The 16,793-nt window shown below is 42.4% G+C and overlaps 1 protein-coding gene across 1 annotated transcript; it reads right to left on the bottom strand.

Moving 5' to 3' along the window:
• Nucleotides 1–31: 31 nt before the first annotated feature.
• On the bottom strand, nucleotides 32–13,156 carry LOC142929237 (dual specificity tyrosine-phosphorylation-regulated kinase 2-like). The gene is made up of 9 exons (XM_076070106.1): nucleotides 12,179–13,156; nucleotides 10,724–10,859; nucleotides 5,572–5,653; nucleotides 4,449–4,615; nucleotides 3,802–3,862; nucleotides 3,567–3,684; nucleotides 3,055–3,285; nucleotides 2,102–2,331; nucleotides 32–1,082 (listed from the first exon to the last, which is right to left on the bottom strand). Exons 1-8 carry the CDS (start codon nucleotides 12,334–12,336, stop codon nucleotides 2,145–2,147), a joined length of 1,140 nt encoding a protein of 379 aa, XP_075926221.1. The 5' UTR covers nucleotides 12,337–13,156; the 3' UTR covers nucleotides 32–1,082; nucleotides 2,102–2,144.
• Between the last annotated feature and the right edge of the window lie 3,637 nt (nucleotides 13,157–16,793).

Here is a 16,793-nt window from a genome sequence, read left to right as displayed (position 1 = left end):
CAACAAAACCATAAATGCCAAGAAACATTGCTACAAATGAAAAATTTGTATTTACAAAATACTGAACACGAGGCTTGTTTGCAAACTTGCATGAAAGTAAAACGTATTGCACATTTAAATCTTCTGCATTAATACGTTCACGGTGAGACGGCCTTCCTCTAAATTCAATACACGATTAAACTAAACTAATATATTTACAGTTATTATATACGAGTTAAAAACAAACTTGCATGAAAGCAAAACGTATTGCACATTTAAATCTTCTGCATTAATACTTTCACGGTGAGACGGCCTTCCTCTAAATTCAATACACGGTAAAACTAAACTAATATATATATTTACAGTTATTATTATATACGAGTTAAATACAAACTTGCATGAAAGTAAAACGTATTGCACATTTAAATCTTCTGCATTAACACGTTCACGGTGAGACGGCCTTCCTCTAAATTCAATACACGATTAAACTAAACTAATATATATTTACAGTTATTATTATATACGAGTTAAAAACAAACTTGCATGAAAGTAAAACGTATTGCACATTTAAATCTTCTGCATTAATACTTTCACGGTGAGACGGCCTTCCTCTAAATTCAATACACGGTAAAACTAAACTAATATATATTTACAGTTATTATTATATACGAGTTAAAAACATCCTTAGCTATTTCATTAACAGTAAGTCAAGAGAAAGGAGGGGGGGGTGTTTGTGTGTGTGGTGTGTTATTGGTGGGTGATGGTTGGGTGGTGTGTGTGTGCATAGGTGGTGGGTGCGTGATGTGTGTAGGTGGGTGGTGTGTGTGGGTGGTGTGTGTGTGGGTGAATGGGGTGTGTGTGGGTGGGTGGGGTATGTCTGTGTGAGGTGTGTGTGTGGTGTGTGTTGTGGGTGGGTGGTGGGTGGGGTGTGTGTGTGTGGGGTATGTCTGTGTGAGGTGTGTGTGGGTGGATGGGGTGTGTGGGTGGGTGGGGTGTGTGTGTGGGGTGTGTGCAGGTGGGGTGGTGGGGGGTTGCAGGATGTCTTGGGGTCTGGGGTCTCTGCCTCTTCCATTCCAGGTGTCGACATCCCCCGGTGACGTCACCTGTTCCGGGCACAAACCCAGGGGAAGCATTGGGGTCATCAAGGGACAGAGCACTCAAGACACACAGCAGCAGGTCTCCAGTCGTGTCTCAAGATGCTGCATGACATCGTGCGACAAGGGAGTGGAACACCAACGAGAGAAGCAGCCAGCTGGATGCAGTGCAATACAAATTTGGATTTATCTTCTCCATGTAAAATTGGTGGGAAAGATATTTTGCGGTGACGTAATGTTCACATACATTTCCTCGAGATGATCATGTATTTTTAAGCTATGTTAATGAAAGATTCTGATTATTATGAAATAAATAGCTTACACCAAAACAGAACTCTTAGACAAAATAATCCTTTTCTTTTCCAATACAGATCTTTGGTCTTTTCTTAAATTGAACATTTATCTTGTTGATTGTACTTTAGCTGAAAGATTTGCATGCATTACGCGAGAGCTGAGCTTCTGTTAAAGATCTCAAAATAAGAGCTGAGTTATTGTTAACACTTATTTTTGAATGTAATCTCTTACGTAACATTATTTAATGCTTGTTTTTCAACATTCCGGTTTCCTGAAATCCAAATAAATTGGAATTTTTGCCCACGTGACAACATCGTTTGATTGGCTGTCAGTAGAGGGAAAAGCTGAAAATTGTCAGATACCTCGACGATCTGACCCAAAGTAACGAATAATGAATCTAAGATTGGTCGTGAAAGCCGAGATATAATACTTTTTTACCTTTTAACGTGCACAGTGCTCACTCACTCTTACAACGCGAGAAACCACAGAACCACAATTGTCCAAGCTCTGAGGTCCTCTATACGTCAAGGTGTTATCGGCCAAATAATGAGTGGCTTTAAAATGTCGAAGGAAACTGGGGATCCGGAAAAAAAAAACCCCACGCATGCGAGGCGAAAACCACTCAATCCCATCCAGACGGAACAGGTGGAGTCCACATTTTTGTTGTGCTGCCTTCTCCTGGCAAGCCAGGATACGGGTGCCCACGGAAAGGGAGCGACCCACCAAACCCTTACCTCCACTGTACTGGAGTGGTGGGGTGCGCCAACGATGGGGCCTTTATTCTTCCGCATTGCAGCAGCAATGCTTCCGGACAAATCTAAGAAATGTCCGGAGTCGCTGCCGCACACGGGCAAATCTCCGCCCAGGCCCCCTCGATGCCTTCGCTCCGGTGTTGGCGACAGCTTCACTTATCGCTTGATGGCTGCGTTGGTATTCCAGGGCAGTGTAGAAACTGGCGTTCGAGCTGAAAGAGAGTTGCAAGGGCCACTGTTATGCCTCTGTCTGCCTTTCTTTATTTGTGCTGAAACTTTCCTACTGCAATACAATTCCATTATCTATCCTACTGCTACTCCCTGGCCCTGCCCCCCAGCCACAACCAGGTCTACCCCTATCAGAATATGTTCAGAATCAGAATATTTATTTAGACTGTAGGAATATTATGACCTTTAAAGCTCTTTTTTTTACAGATGTCAAGTAGATCACTGCCCCTACACCTATCACTACCCAAACCCTTCTGAAGATAAGAAAAGCCAAAGCATTTTCACACTCAAACGAGCAAGCAGAGTGGTGGGAATTCCACATTCCCATGGCAGGGGCCAATCTATAAATGAAAACCAATGTTAGAATGATGTCCAGTACTGCTGGACATCATACTGGACATCCGTGAAAAAGAGCTTCATAGCTCATCAAATTCCTCCAGTATAAATAAATATTCTGATTCTTTTCTAGAGTTATAGGCAGAGGAGAAGAGGAAGATCTGGAGCCTAGAGTTGAACAAGAGCATGAAGTCGACAATGAAGATGGCTGGGGAAGGACAGTTCCAGACTGCAGAGGAGAAAGAGCAACGTCTCAAAGAGAGCTGCATGCAGAGAGAAAGCATTGAGCAGGGAGAAACATCAAAGTCACTTCATAAGAACCTAACCAACACAAATATTCTTCAAGATGCAACGTGCACGTGGAGACTCACGATTGGCTCTTGGCTGACACAAAATCTTCCTCGAGATCTGACCCAGAATCATTCGTCCAGCTCTGCTCGCATTGGCTCACACGATCCACCTCCACGATCTCGTCCATTTTAATCGATGCGTCCACAGCATCCGGTTCATTGTGACTAGCATGGCTTTTGTCCTTGGTGTCGTCCTGAAGCCACCTGTGGTTCAAAGCTTCCTCAGGCGTGAGCCGGCGAGCGGGATCCCACCTGCCAAGATATGAACGGTGAATCGTCAGGGTCCACTTACCGTCTACATTTCTTCTAATAATGGGGTGGAGGTGTGGCACATGCAATTATTTACCTTCATTATGCAAACGAATACAAGAAGGCACAAGGCATGAAATATTGCCCTGTTATGACACAAAGCCACTCCCTGTCAGTAAAACATCACTCCTAGTAATGTGCACTCTGTTTACGAGAGTGCTGATGGTGAACACGAAAATAATGATGAATTAAGATCATATGTAGACAGTACAGGTATATCTTACTCAAGGCATCCTTGAACAAAATCGATTAACTCTCTGTTCGTAGTCCGAAGCTTTTCCTTAAGAGAGGTGGTGCTTGGAACGACCTTCCTGCCGTTCACCCTGTGGCACCCTGTCTTGTCTGTGTTGGAGAGAAAATGAGTGAAACGGGTTTCCAAGGATTACGAACAAAGTACATTACGGCAATGCTTGCCTGGATAATTGTGACAACAGAAGTAGCAACCTCCCCTCCACTTACCGGTGTCAATGTACATTTCGGTCGCAGCATCAATCATGGACCTTGGTGGGAGACCAAAAATCTGTGCACAGGTCACAGTGAAATTAATATACATGGGTTAGGTCATTGGACTGTGTGTATCGTAAACATACATACAGTAGACTTCCTCAAATGTAAATGTCTCTAAAACTGAAACGTTTATTCACAAGGACTGCACATGCTTTTACAACATTACCATATATTTTAATTATTGGGTACTTAATGAACAAATATTGCCCATTAAAGTTACTTCATGAACCTCAGGGATGAACAATGAACCCGAAGAATGGAAAGGGTAATAGTCTGTCGCTCTGAGTGATGATTATCAACAAGGCCAAATCACATCATACGTGCCCAACTATTGTCTGATCACATTAAAGATATGACTATTCTCTATGTACATACTGGCAGCAGAGCAACATTTGTTCCCATGGAATGAGGCCAAAAGTATAATTGCTCCACAGATTGCAATCCACGGCAGTCTCCTCTATGGTTGTTAGCGACTAATGGACCATCACTCGGCATTAGCATTGTGAGCCGGCTCAGCTAAAACTAAGCCATGGGCTCTGCTGTTGGTTGCAATTCAAATTCATAAATAATGAGATTATATTTTAGCATATTTCAGGTACCGTGATCATTTGGGCAAGATAATCTCCAGTGGTCTGTAAGAGAGGGTAGCCAGAAGAGAGCTCAGCAATTACGCAGCCCAGGGACCACATGTCCACTGCGCAGGTGAGTTGGAGGCCCAGGAACATCTCTGGAGCCATGTATTTCCACGTTCCGAAAGATCCGAAAACTGCGCACCACACACACATGGACAGCACCGATTGAGCGAGAAGGTCATGCACGTTATTTGTCCACTTAGATTTTTGAGTGCACACAGATTAAAACATTTACATTTTGTAGGATGGTAAAATTGGTCATTCTATCCAGCAGATGAATGTGGATCTTTCTAAAACTGGCTCAGAACTGGAAAAGTGTGAGCGGCACTCCAAGAGACGTTTTGACATTGGTAAAAACGTTGTTTGCAAACACCTATTAATGCCTGTATGACCTGATAGGGTCTCTATGGCTGAGAATAATAACTGAGTCACTGAGAATGTAGTGCATTGTAAAGCTGCTCACCATGCCACGTTTCCAAACGCACACACATAAGAATAACAGGCGCCATTCGCCACTAGGTAGCAGTGACGTCACCACGGGACCTGTGCCAGGCCAGGTGCACTTTGAGGCCACGTGAAATGTCAAAGTCTCACTGACATATCACGAAAGATATCTAGGTGCCATGGGTTGACGAACTGAGATGACTGGCATATGCACCAACTATGCCCCCTCTGTGTCAACACACATATAAGACAAAGATCCCCCGTATAGCCTTAACAGACTGTTGGGGCAAGTGCTGTTAGCGAGCACCTATGAAGGCCGGCACGGCACACGAGGTGGTGGGGGGCCAGCAGCACGCCTGGCTGCTTTTGTCTCCCTAGTGGCGATGTTTACACACCGCACGAGGCGCTCATTTGGGGCTGAGTCGACCTCGGGGAGTCCCAGGACCGGTTCAGATAATCGTCACTGGTGTCGGCCGTGAGCGGGAATCGAACTCGGGGCGGCCGGGTGCGTAGCGCAGCGTAGCGCTAACCGCTGCACCGCGCTAACTGCTGCACTAGCGCTCCCCACTCGTATATTCACAAAGATTCACAAAGACGCACAGACACACACACCCTCACACGAAAAAACACAAGCAAAACTACTCACTTGGTTTCGTCATTTTGATGCTCGCGCCAAAATCAATGATCCTGATGTTGCCGGTTGCGTGGTCTTTGACCATGGTGTTTTCCTAGGAAAAATAACAGGGGATAAAAGTGGTTAATGTTCAAAAGTGCTCATGGCATGGATGGCCGGCGTGAACTCACCTCTGATTAATCAACACGTATAATTGTGCACTCTGCTAATTGCTACGGAGAGACGGGTACATTTTCGTCATTATATGAGAAGGCAATGATGACTAGGGATAAGACCCCGAGCCCCACGTGCACTGTAGAGTGTACATTAGCTCCAATAATATGTAACTGTTACAATCATATTACTTTACTGTTAATCGAATGACAGGAACTCGGTAATGTTAATTGACGTTTGATTTATTGGTGGTAATGAAGATATTCACAATTAAGATTATGATATCAAAGTTGATTTCTATATTTAAAATACTTGGGTCTAGAAAATTAATAACACTGGTGCTCAATCCCTATTAACAGAGATATTTAGCAGCGGTGTTGTGAGGTGGAGGGTGTGCCTCGTCACTATTGCAGGTGTGAAGATGTTCAATTATTTTTTCCAGTTGTTTTTGTTAATTTTCAGTTTTTGCGCGGGAAATCTAATAATAATAAGATGGCGACGGCCTAGTGGTTAGTCATTTTATTAACTTGTTTATTTTGATCAATTCAACTCGAATCAATAGATATAACGGATTTAAAGTTTTCGTGACTGCAAGGATTCATCTTCTTTGGTTCTTTCGGTAAAGTCACGTAGAATGAGAATAAAATAATAAATTGATAAAATAAAATAACACAATAAAATTCTCACGACGTTTCGGCCACAACACAAGCGGCCTTCATCAGGTGAAGGGACGAGACTGTCTGGAGGACAGCGCTGGAGCGAACACAGCCAAGCTCAGACCGCGACCTTTAAGCTGTGTGAGAAGAAACAGAGCGCCTTCTATGACCAGTCACAAGCTAATCCCTCAGTTATTTCAATGCTAAATTCTCCTGTTTCATTTGTACTAGGTACCTCTGTGGATGTGTAGGCTTTGACTTTAACATAGCCATTTCTGTGACCAGTCACAAGCTAATCACTCAGCTATTGCAATGCTAAATTCTATGCTAATTCCTTTGTCAAGGCGCTCTGTTTCTTCTCACACAGCTTTAAGGTCGCGGTCTGAGCTTGGCTGTGTTCGCTCCAGCGCTGTCCTCCAGACAGTCTCATCCCTTCACCTGATGAAGGTCACTTGTGTTGTGGCCGAAACGTCGTGAGAATTTTATTGTGTTATTTTATTTTATCAATTTATTATTTTATTCTCATTCTACGTGACTTTACCGAAAGAACCAAAGAAGGTATAACGGAGTTGAAAGATGATTAGAGCATTTTGGTGATGAAAATAGAAGTAGCTTTTTTGTGAAAGTTGATCACATTTTGGTGTTATTGTACTCGTTGGTTCTATTCGGTAAAGTCACGTAAAAGTATAAAACAACAAAAAATAAAAAAATCACGACGTTTCGGCCACAACACAAGTGGCCTTCATCAGGTGAAGGGACCAGACTGTGTCGAGGACAACGTTAGTCCCTTCACCTGATGAAGGCCACTTGTGTTGTGGCCGAAACGTCGTTAATTTTTTATTTTTTAATTATTTTTCGTTGTTTTATACTTTTACGTGACTTTACCGAATAGAACCAAAGAGTATGGATCCTTGCAGTCACGAAAGCTTCAAATCTAGAATTGGTGTTATTGTGTTACATTGTGCGGTTCATTGCGAATGCACAAAATGGCCACGTTGTAGCAGCCATTTAATATTGACTTAATTTGGTAAACAGAATCGGCGTTACTGCAGAGGTTATATTCCTGATTAATAGTTGTTTTTATATATTTATTGTCAGTAAAATTTGATTTGCCTAATTTGCATGTCAATATAATTCCATATTAAATATGTATTTATTATTAATAACTATATAAGTACACCTTCTTTGGTTCTTTCGGTAAAGTCACGTAGAATGAGAATAAAATAATAAATTGATAAAATAAAATAACACAATAATATTCTCACGACGTTTCGGCCACAACACAAGCGGCCTTCATCAGGTGAAGGGAGCGAGACTGTCTGGTAGGACAGCGCTGGAGTGAGAGAGCCACGTTCAGATCACGGCTTTTAAGCTGTGTGAGAGGAACAAAGAGCCTTGACGAAGGAATTAGCATAAAATTTAGCATTGAAAAGGCTGAATGATTAGCTTGTGACTGGTCACAGAAATAGCTATGTTAAAAGTTAAAGCCTACACATCCGCAGAGGCACCCATTGTTAAAAGGAATTAGCATAGAATTTAGCATTGAAATAGCTAAATTAAGGCATTCGCTTGTAACTGCTACAGAAATAGTTACGTTGAAGTCAGAGCATACACATTCACCGAGGCACTTAGTACAAATCAAAACAGGAGAATTTAGCATTGAAATAACTAGGCAAATTTAGCATTGAAATAACTGGGTGATTTGCTAGTGACTGGTCACAGAAATGACTACAAATCTGAGCTATTCACAGTACTATATAGTGAACCAATAAAAACTAAAATATAAATTACCTTCATGTTATCAATAAACTCTATATTCTCCAATCAGCTAAGCTACCAACCATAAGTCGTTATATATCACAATGCTATATGGCGAAAAAATGGGTGGATTCTTACCCTCAAATTTCCGTACCACGGATAGCTACGGGCCCCGTTCAGACGGACGAGTTCGTCCATGGTCGGAACAGAGGAGGGGGAGAGAGACAGCTGCGAAGCCCTAGTATACTCCATGTTGTAAACCATACCATTAACCGTGGTGTGAGAGGTATTAAGAGGCAATGCTGGCGAAAGAGCTGCGGTCTGAAGGTCATCGTAAAATTACAATTAATTAAGAACAGAAATGATTTAACACATCTTTCCAGTGGTTACTGAGCCTGAATCCATCTTCTCGGTTGAAATTGTCTCTGTGCTTGTATATGTGAATGGCCTCATGAACGAATCTCTCATGGTAGCCAGTTGGTTTGCAAAGAACCTCCGTCTTGGAGAAGTCAATGTCATGTGAGCCCACTGAATTGTAACAGTGATCTGCCACGGCAGAGGAGTTCGTCTTAACTCCTCTGCCGTGGCAGATCACTGTTAACTCCTCTGCCGTGGCAGATCACTGTTACAATTCAGTGGGCTCACATGACATTGACTTCTCCAAGACGGAGGTTCTTTGCAAACCAACTGGCTACCATGAGAGATTCGTTCATGAGGCCATTCACATATACAAGCACAGAGACAATTTCAACCGAGAAGATGGATTCAGGCTCAGTAACCACTGGAAATATGTGTTAAATCATTTCTGTTCTTAATTAATTGTAATTTTACGATGACCTTCAGACCGCAGCTCTTTCGCCAGCATTGCCTCTTAATACCTCTCACACCACGGTTAATGGTATGGTTTACAACATGGAGTATACTAGGGCTTCGCAGCTGTCTCTCTCCCCCTCCTCTTTTCCGACCATGGACGAACTCGTCCGTCTGAACGGGGCCCGTAGCTATCCGTGGTACGGAAATTTGAGGGTAAGAATCCACCCATTTTTTCGCCATATAGCATTGTGATATATAACGACTTATGGTTGGTAGCTTAGCTGATTGGAGAATATAGAGTTTATTGATAACATGAAGGTAATTTATATTTTAGTTTTTATTGGTTCACTATATAGTACTGTGAATAGCTCAGATTTGTAGTCATTTCTGTGACCAGTCACTAGCAAATCACCCAGTTATTTCAATGCTAAATTTGCCTAGTTATTTCAATGCTAAATTCTCCTGTTTTGATTTGTACTAAGTGCCTCGGTGAATGTGTATGCTCTGACTTCAACGTAACTATTTCTGTAGCAGTTACAAGCGAATGCCTTAATTTAGCTATTTCAATGCTAAATTCTATGCTAATTCCTTTTAACAATGGGTGCCTCTGCGGATGTGTAGGCTTTAACTTTTAACATAGCTATTTCTGTGACCAGTCACAAGCTAATCATTCAGCCTTTTCAATGCTAAATTTTATGCTAATTCCTTCGTCAAGGCTCTTTGTTCCTCTCACACAGCTTAAAAGCCGTGATCTGAACGTGGCTCTCTCACTCCAGCGCTGTCCTACCAGACAGTCTCGCTCCCTTCACCTGATGAAGGCCGCTTGTGTTGTGGCCGAAACGTCGTGAGAATATTATTGTGTTATTTTATTTTATCAATTTATTATTTTATTCTCATTCTACGTGACTTTACCGAAAGAATCAAAGAAGATGAATCATTGCAGTCACGAAAGCTTTAAATCGATATATAAGTACACATTGTTTCGTTTATGCAGTGTTATCAGGGACTGTGGGAAGTTTAGGAGGCATTAAAGATGTTTTGGGGCAGATGCTTCTTTTTAAATATTAAAGATGTTTTGGGGCAGATGCTTCTTGTTAAATGTTAAAGAATATAATGTTAAATGTTATTCGACATGATAAGTGGCTGCTACCATAATTGAGATTTGGGAAGACTCCATGCTGAGAGATTGAGCTGTGGTCTTGTGACGTGGAGTCGCTCACTTCTCAGGAGGACGGAACACAGCGCGGATTATCTGCTCGTGTTCTACAAACTGTACCACTTGAATCACTGTCTATTTAGCCGACCTGTCCCCCTCGTTAGGATAAGTTACAGGTGCTTCTCTCCTTTTCCTCGTGTCAGAAACTTGTCTAACATTGCCAATTGTAATTATCGCTTTTGAGTGTTGTGATTGTGGCCAATGTAAATTAGAATCTCTTCAAATAAACTGCAGAGTGTACTCTAGAGCAAGAAGAGATTAGACGATGTCCTGGATTGAAACAAGTGTCGATTACTTTTTATACATTTATCGAAACAATAGCATTATTGTTGTGCAATTCGGTATGAGGTGCAGGGTGTTTGGTTTTCAATTTTTTGAGTTACGAGAGAGGTCTTATTTTAGATTTGAAGCTTTCGTGACTGCAAGGATCCATACTCTTTGGTTCTATTCGGTAAAGTCACGTGACTTTACCGAATAGAACCAAAGAGTATAGGTCTGATTTTGCCACAGTTGCCTCAAGGCAAAACATATCCATGAATGACGGCAGTATGCTATTGTATTTACTTACCATCTTCAGGTCGCCATAAATGATGGCCTCCTTCTTAAGTTTTGCAAGGGCCCTCAACATGGATCTTGCATAGAGCCTGATTGTTGACGGTGCAAAGATCGTGGAGTTGCCATGGAATTGATCAAAGAGGTCGATGCTGCAAGACAAGATATCGTCAATGGTTAGTCCACCTTCGACTATCTTGGTCAATGCTTAGGATCGCTTCATGAACTGGAGGAATCATGCTTTACAATAGATTAGGAGTTTTATCATGTAAAACCAAATTCAAATTTCTCCCAGGTGAATGATGATGAAACATGACCTGCATATTGGGTTTGAGAAATATAATAACATCAACTTATAACATGCACAGTAATCACTTCACTGCAATATAAAGAGAACATTACTCAGACGTACGAGGAACCACAAACAGCAAGTCAACCAAAGTCATGAGCAGGCGCCAAAAGATGCCTAGGCTCTGCGGTCTTGTACATATAAAGGTATTTTCTAAAAAAAAAAAAATGAGCGTTTACATGTTGGAAGAAAGCGGAGCACCCAGACAAAAACCCACACTTGCGAGGGGGCAATACTGTATCCCGTACAGATGTAACAGGTAGTCTACACTTTTGTTGTACTGCTCTCTACCGACAAGCCAGGGTATGGGCACCTCGACGCCCACGGTAGGGAGTTTCGCAAAATGTGTGTGACCCACCAAACCCTCGCCTCAGCAGTGCTGGATTACAGGCGGACACCAAAATCGCCTGGCTCATAGGGCTCGTTATGATAATTTGCTGTTGCATCTGGTTTCATGATAAAGGTAATGGATGAGACAGGACGTTGCGGTAGGTAACAATGTTATTTACAGATAACGAGAAACATTGTTTACTGTATTTGTAATTATTATGAAGTGCTATGTTTTAATGTGCTGTACAATGTAAAATGGTGGTAACCACTCAGCTCATATGTATTAAGTAAGGTGGGAGAGCATCGTTGCATCATAAACAGTTACGTGCCACGTTAAGGAGACACCCGTGTCCCTTTCATATTTTAAAAACTACCAATAAAGCCTTAACATGAAAGGGCTGGTACAAGCCGATGGGTGGTGACATGGCCTAATGGCAGCATGATCCCCGCCTTTCGTCGAGGTTCATGGTTCGAATCCAGCAGCCTCCCTGATTAATGCAGCTGTAATAATACCACACACCGCGTCTGTCTCACAGCCGATGTTAAAAATTCGAAAATTACCCGAAAAATTAATTTATTGCCGTTGTACAACTTAGGAATCATCGCCCCCCTACTGGCAATCTAATGCCCCAGGTCACTGTTGCAAATGAGACTCATCCTGGTCTCTTGAGTTCTCACCTGGTCAAACAACATTTTTTTAAATCTGAATTTCATCAAATGTTACCTGCACGTTTTAAAAAATTGCTTCAGATAAACACGATGTTGGCGCACAGATGTGATTTTTTTACTTACGTCATGAGCTCCATAACGAAGCCGGGATGCTTTCTGAACATAAGATGCCCGATAAATCTAATAATGTAGTTATTTTCATTGTCCTTGGACTGCAACGCTTTCATGATATGCGCCTCCCTTCTGCATTTCTGAAGGTCGTTTCTGTGGAGGGAATGCATCGGTGAGTCTCACCCCACTCTTAAGTCTTGCATATTTTTATGCATTATCACGCACATGGGATGGCGCGGTCAACAGAGCTCCAGAGTCATGGCTGTGAGCGCTTCATCCCGGTCAACGTCAACGTCGTCCCTGCCCGGTCGACGTGATCAGCGGCCAACTGGGGAGGCTGCACCAATCGGTTGGGAAGTTGTCGATGGTCGTTACCCGAAAGGGGTTACCACATCCCATCTCAGTGCGGTGAAAATGTTGCACCACTGGATTGTGATCACTGTGGTTTTTGAGCTATGTTAAGCGAGTAAGGTATAAAGTGTCCTGCTCCTCCAACCGAAACTGTGGACGATGTTGTGAAGCACTGTGGTCTGTGCTCCTTTAATGCGGAATTGCAAAAGTTGAAAAAAAAAATCTTTCCTGAAGACCCCTCGTGGCTAGCAGACCTCCTTGGCATTGGTATTTAGTGCCTGAACATGTTGCAATATAGAAGAATATAATATAATGGGCAAAAGGGCAGCACTCATCCCCGTTGTTGGTCAGTGGTGTGAACTCCACGTTCACGTGGCAGTAACCTTAAAAAATTACATATTGCCTCTTCATGACAAATCAAACATCATTTTGATGGTGTTTGAAGACATTTATGAAATTATAAACTCATACAGAAACAGCTTCTGATGGAGATGGATACATGACCTGGCAGTCGCACGTTCGCCTTCTCTTCTCTTCAGTTCTCACGAGGTTAAACAAAATAAACTTTTAAATTGATTTTTTTAAGTTATGGTTATCTTCACAAATTCAGATATATTTTTTTAATGTGGTTCATGTCTTTGTTCAAACTTACCTAGCAGTGTACTCTAGCAACTTGATGGCCACTTCTCTCTTCGTCTTGTGGTCCAGGCATCGGAGCACCTGCCCAAAGGACCCCTTCCCAAGTACATTCAGTACTTGGAAGCGGTACACCAGGTGTTCACCCATGATCTAGAACAAGATTACACAAGTGTTCAGTACTCAAGCAGGGCCGTCTCTGAGTGCTCAAACATTACTCAGTCTAAACACACGGCTCATTCAAGTTCTCATTTCTTAGTCACTGGTCTGACATTCCCACACTCATGAACATCTTCTTTGGTTCTTTCGGTAAAGTCACGTAGAATGAGAATAAAATAATAAAATAAAATAACACAATAAAATTCTCACGACGTTTCGGCCACAACACAAGTGGCCTTCTTCAGCTTAAAAGACGCTACGAATCTTAACAACGTTCATTGAAGCTCTGTCGTCCCGACAGGTTTGTTCCTTTCACCTGAAGAAGGCCACTTGTGCTGTGGCCGAAACGTCGTGAGAATTTTATTGTGGTATTTTATTTTATTATTTTATTATTTTATTCTCATTCTACTTGACTTTACCGAAAGAACCAAAGAAGATGAATCCTTGCAGTCACGAAAGCTTTAAATCGAAACTCATGAACATGTCTGAGCTTTCCCTGATGTCTCTGCCAAATACATCTTTGCCTCACACTGGAAACCACTAAATCATTCTATGAAAAGTGTGGGTTATAGAATGTCCTTTATCTGTATTTATGATGACAAAGATAGTCACCACATCACGCGCTTTGAGTGCACTTCTGCGGCCGTCTGGAATGCTCTTCCTTCCGATATTAGGAAGCCACTGGAGCGATGCACTGTTAAATCTAGATTTAAAACTCAAGATCACAGGTGTCACTTTTACATAGCCATGTTCATTCAATTCCCACATTCCACCCACACAGTGAGTGGCCTCACTCTGTATGCCCTGCATACTATACTCATAGGCCCATTCTAGGCTATGCCAACCCCACCCACTACTCAGGTAGCCCCACCTTTAGATCTTATCAATAGTTGAGCAATAGGCCAGAATATTTTAATCGAGATAAAATCCACATTTTTTTGTAGTTGCTTTGTGGCACCAGGAGAGCCTTTCTGAAAATGTCCAAAACTAGGACGTTGAGTAGCTTAACGTTTCAGTGTTCTTCACACAGAAAATCATTAGCAACTTATTAGGTATACACGTGCGTGTAAGGGATGTTGTGGTTTATAGTGGAATGCATGATTTAGTTGCAATGAACATGGCCCATATTGGAGAGTCTTACCGGAATGTAGTGGCCGTCGATGTCATCGTAGCCATCATTGGAAGGGCCATTTCGTTCCGAACGAATCTTGAAATAAAAAACTTCATTGAAACACAATATTTCTTGACGTTCCTGCTCTGTCATTCTGTCTTTGAATTTGTCCAAGACTTCTGCACACGCACACATGCCCAAAGACACACATGGTCATTCATGCACATATACACATGTGCAACACACGTAATTACGATCACAAATGAATCAAGCACATCATGTTACACTTAACAAAGAGACTCGATTTGGGCCTCTTGTATGTGTGCTCTTAACGGATTTGTAAAGCCATTTAGGGATCGGTCTTCTAAATAGATATGATGTGTGTTTGTTATAGAGGAGTGTGGCAGTAATTCATGTGGTGAATGATGCTGAATAAAGTGGAGTAAAAACCTTGTGGTGTGCAGCTCATCCCTGCCACTGGGAAGACGACTTCATCCGATGGAGTTGCCTGCTTTTGTCACAGAGATGTGCACAGAGAGGCACGCGTGAACATGCGGGCAAGCACACAGACATGGACATATATACAGAGACAAAGTGGTACACACACAAACACCCACTGAGAGAGTGCTTGTGGAAGGGCCTAAATCGCACAAAGCTCTCAGAGGATTACCCTAGAGAGTATTTTTTGGCCTGCACCTCCGTGATGGCCTCATATATTGGAAAAGGTCAACGCTTTACCTCACTATGCATGATCGACGAGCTGCGGTGAACCCATTTACTGTATACTGTTGGGTGGTATTTAAGAAACTTGCCCCATTGAACTGCCATGCTCGGAGATTAAAGCAGCGACCTCTGGTGTGGAAACCACTACACCAAGCAGCATCCAAGACATAGAGATTCACGAATAATAGTATATTGCACCTCGATGATGTCAAATAATCTGACACTTTGGGAATATTAAACGGTGCCCATATTCCCAGGTTTGTGGCCAATTCCATTAAACATCTTCAACTGCATTATACATTGATTTCTAATTTACACAAATATGGCAAAAGGGTGAATTGTTAAAGGTATTTTATGAAACTGGTTACAGGTCACGAACCTGAACGCATTCATAAAGTCCAAGTAGAGCACCTGCCAATATACGTGTGCTGTGTAATAAGCTCGTGTGTCTCCTGGTTGGTTCACGAGTACTAGAGTCCCTTACTGCGAACTGAGCTGACAAGAAATTGCCTTGACTGTGTCGTGAGTTTGCCGTGTGTAAGCGTGTCTGTACCGTTAGGTAAAACGGCTCGTTGTGGTACTAGTTATAATAGGCGTTTACTAACAGCACTTGCCCCAAAAGTCTATAGAGCTTACACGATGTGGGGTGGGGGTGGAACTTTGATTCTTTGCTGTCAGTTGAACTAGTAATAAACCCATTTGGTGGTGAAGTGACCTGAAAGCCTGCACTGTGTGTTGAGCTTATTGGTCAATGGTAATCGTTCTATTCTAGAATGGCAGTGAAACACGTAGTCCACGACTACTCTACGATAAAAAAGAAATGAGCTTGTCTCTGTATTGTGCAGTCTGCATATAAGAGTTTGCTGTCAAGAGTAGTTACTGACCTGCTGCACAATTGCAGACTGAACATCGAGTTGATCCATGTCCAAAAGATCGTTCTGGAACACAGCACAAAGATAGCATTAAAACCTAAATAACCTCCTTTAGCACCCTTCATTCGACCAAGCTTAGAGCAGCAAGGGAGATCTCTCCAGCAGGTGTGGCACTCTCCCAGAACTGTCTTCAATAGGGAGTTCAAATCCCCGTTTAAAGATTGAGAACCCTTCATCCTTGAAGAGTTCGTGAAAAAATTAAGTGCCACTTTGTGTTAATCAATTAGTTGTCCGTATATTTAAATATGGGCCTCGCCATAGGAATGTGGAATTTACACCACCTGGAAATCACTACCCATGACATGAAGCTTAATAGCTTATTGAGCCCTTTCGCAACCATCACCAACAACATCTACCTAAATCACAATCGCCATTAGCATCACTAGCACCACCACGGAAATTGTCTCTGACATCACCACAATCACCACCAGAAAGCAACTAAACCATCACCCCTATCACTACAATTACAATCTTCACGTAACTATCACTTGCAACACTCAACACGAGCAAAGAGCAGCTCTCCCCACTGCCACCAGCAACCAACTGCAATCAACACGACCACGACAAAGATCAATGTACCGTCCTCAACACCATTACCATCACTTACCGTGGATAAATCTCTCGTCGGCAAACTCGTACTCGCACTATTGAACATTCAAAACAGAGTCCTCGTGGCAAGAGCCGTAGCTCGAGCCGCGTGCCGCCTCGAAGTTTA

This window comes from Petromyzon marinus, chromosome 1 (genome assembly GCF_048934315.1).
Source record: "Petromyzon marinus isolate PM22_M1 ecotype Great Lakes invasive population chromosome 1, UKy_Petmar_22M1.pri1.0, whole genome shotgun sequence".
Classification (NCBI taxonomy): domain Eukaryota; kingdom Metazoa; phylum Chordata; class Hyperoartia; order Petromyzontiformes; family Petromyzontidae; genus Petromyzon; species Petromyzon marinus.
The sequence above is the reverse complement of the archived record's forward strand: the minus strand, read 5'-3'. Positions and strand labels throughout refer to the sequence as shown.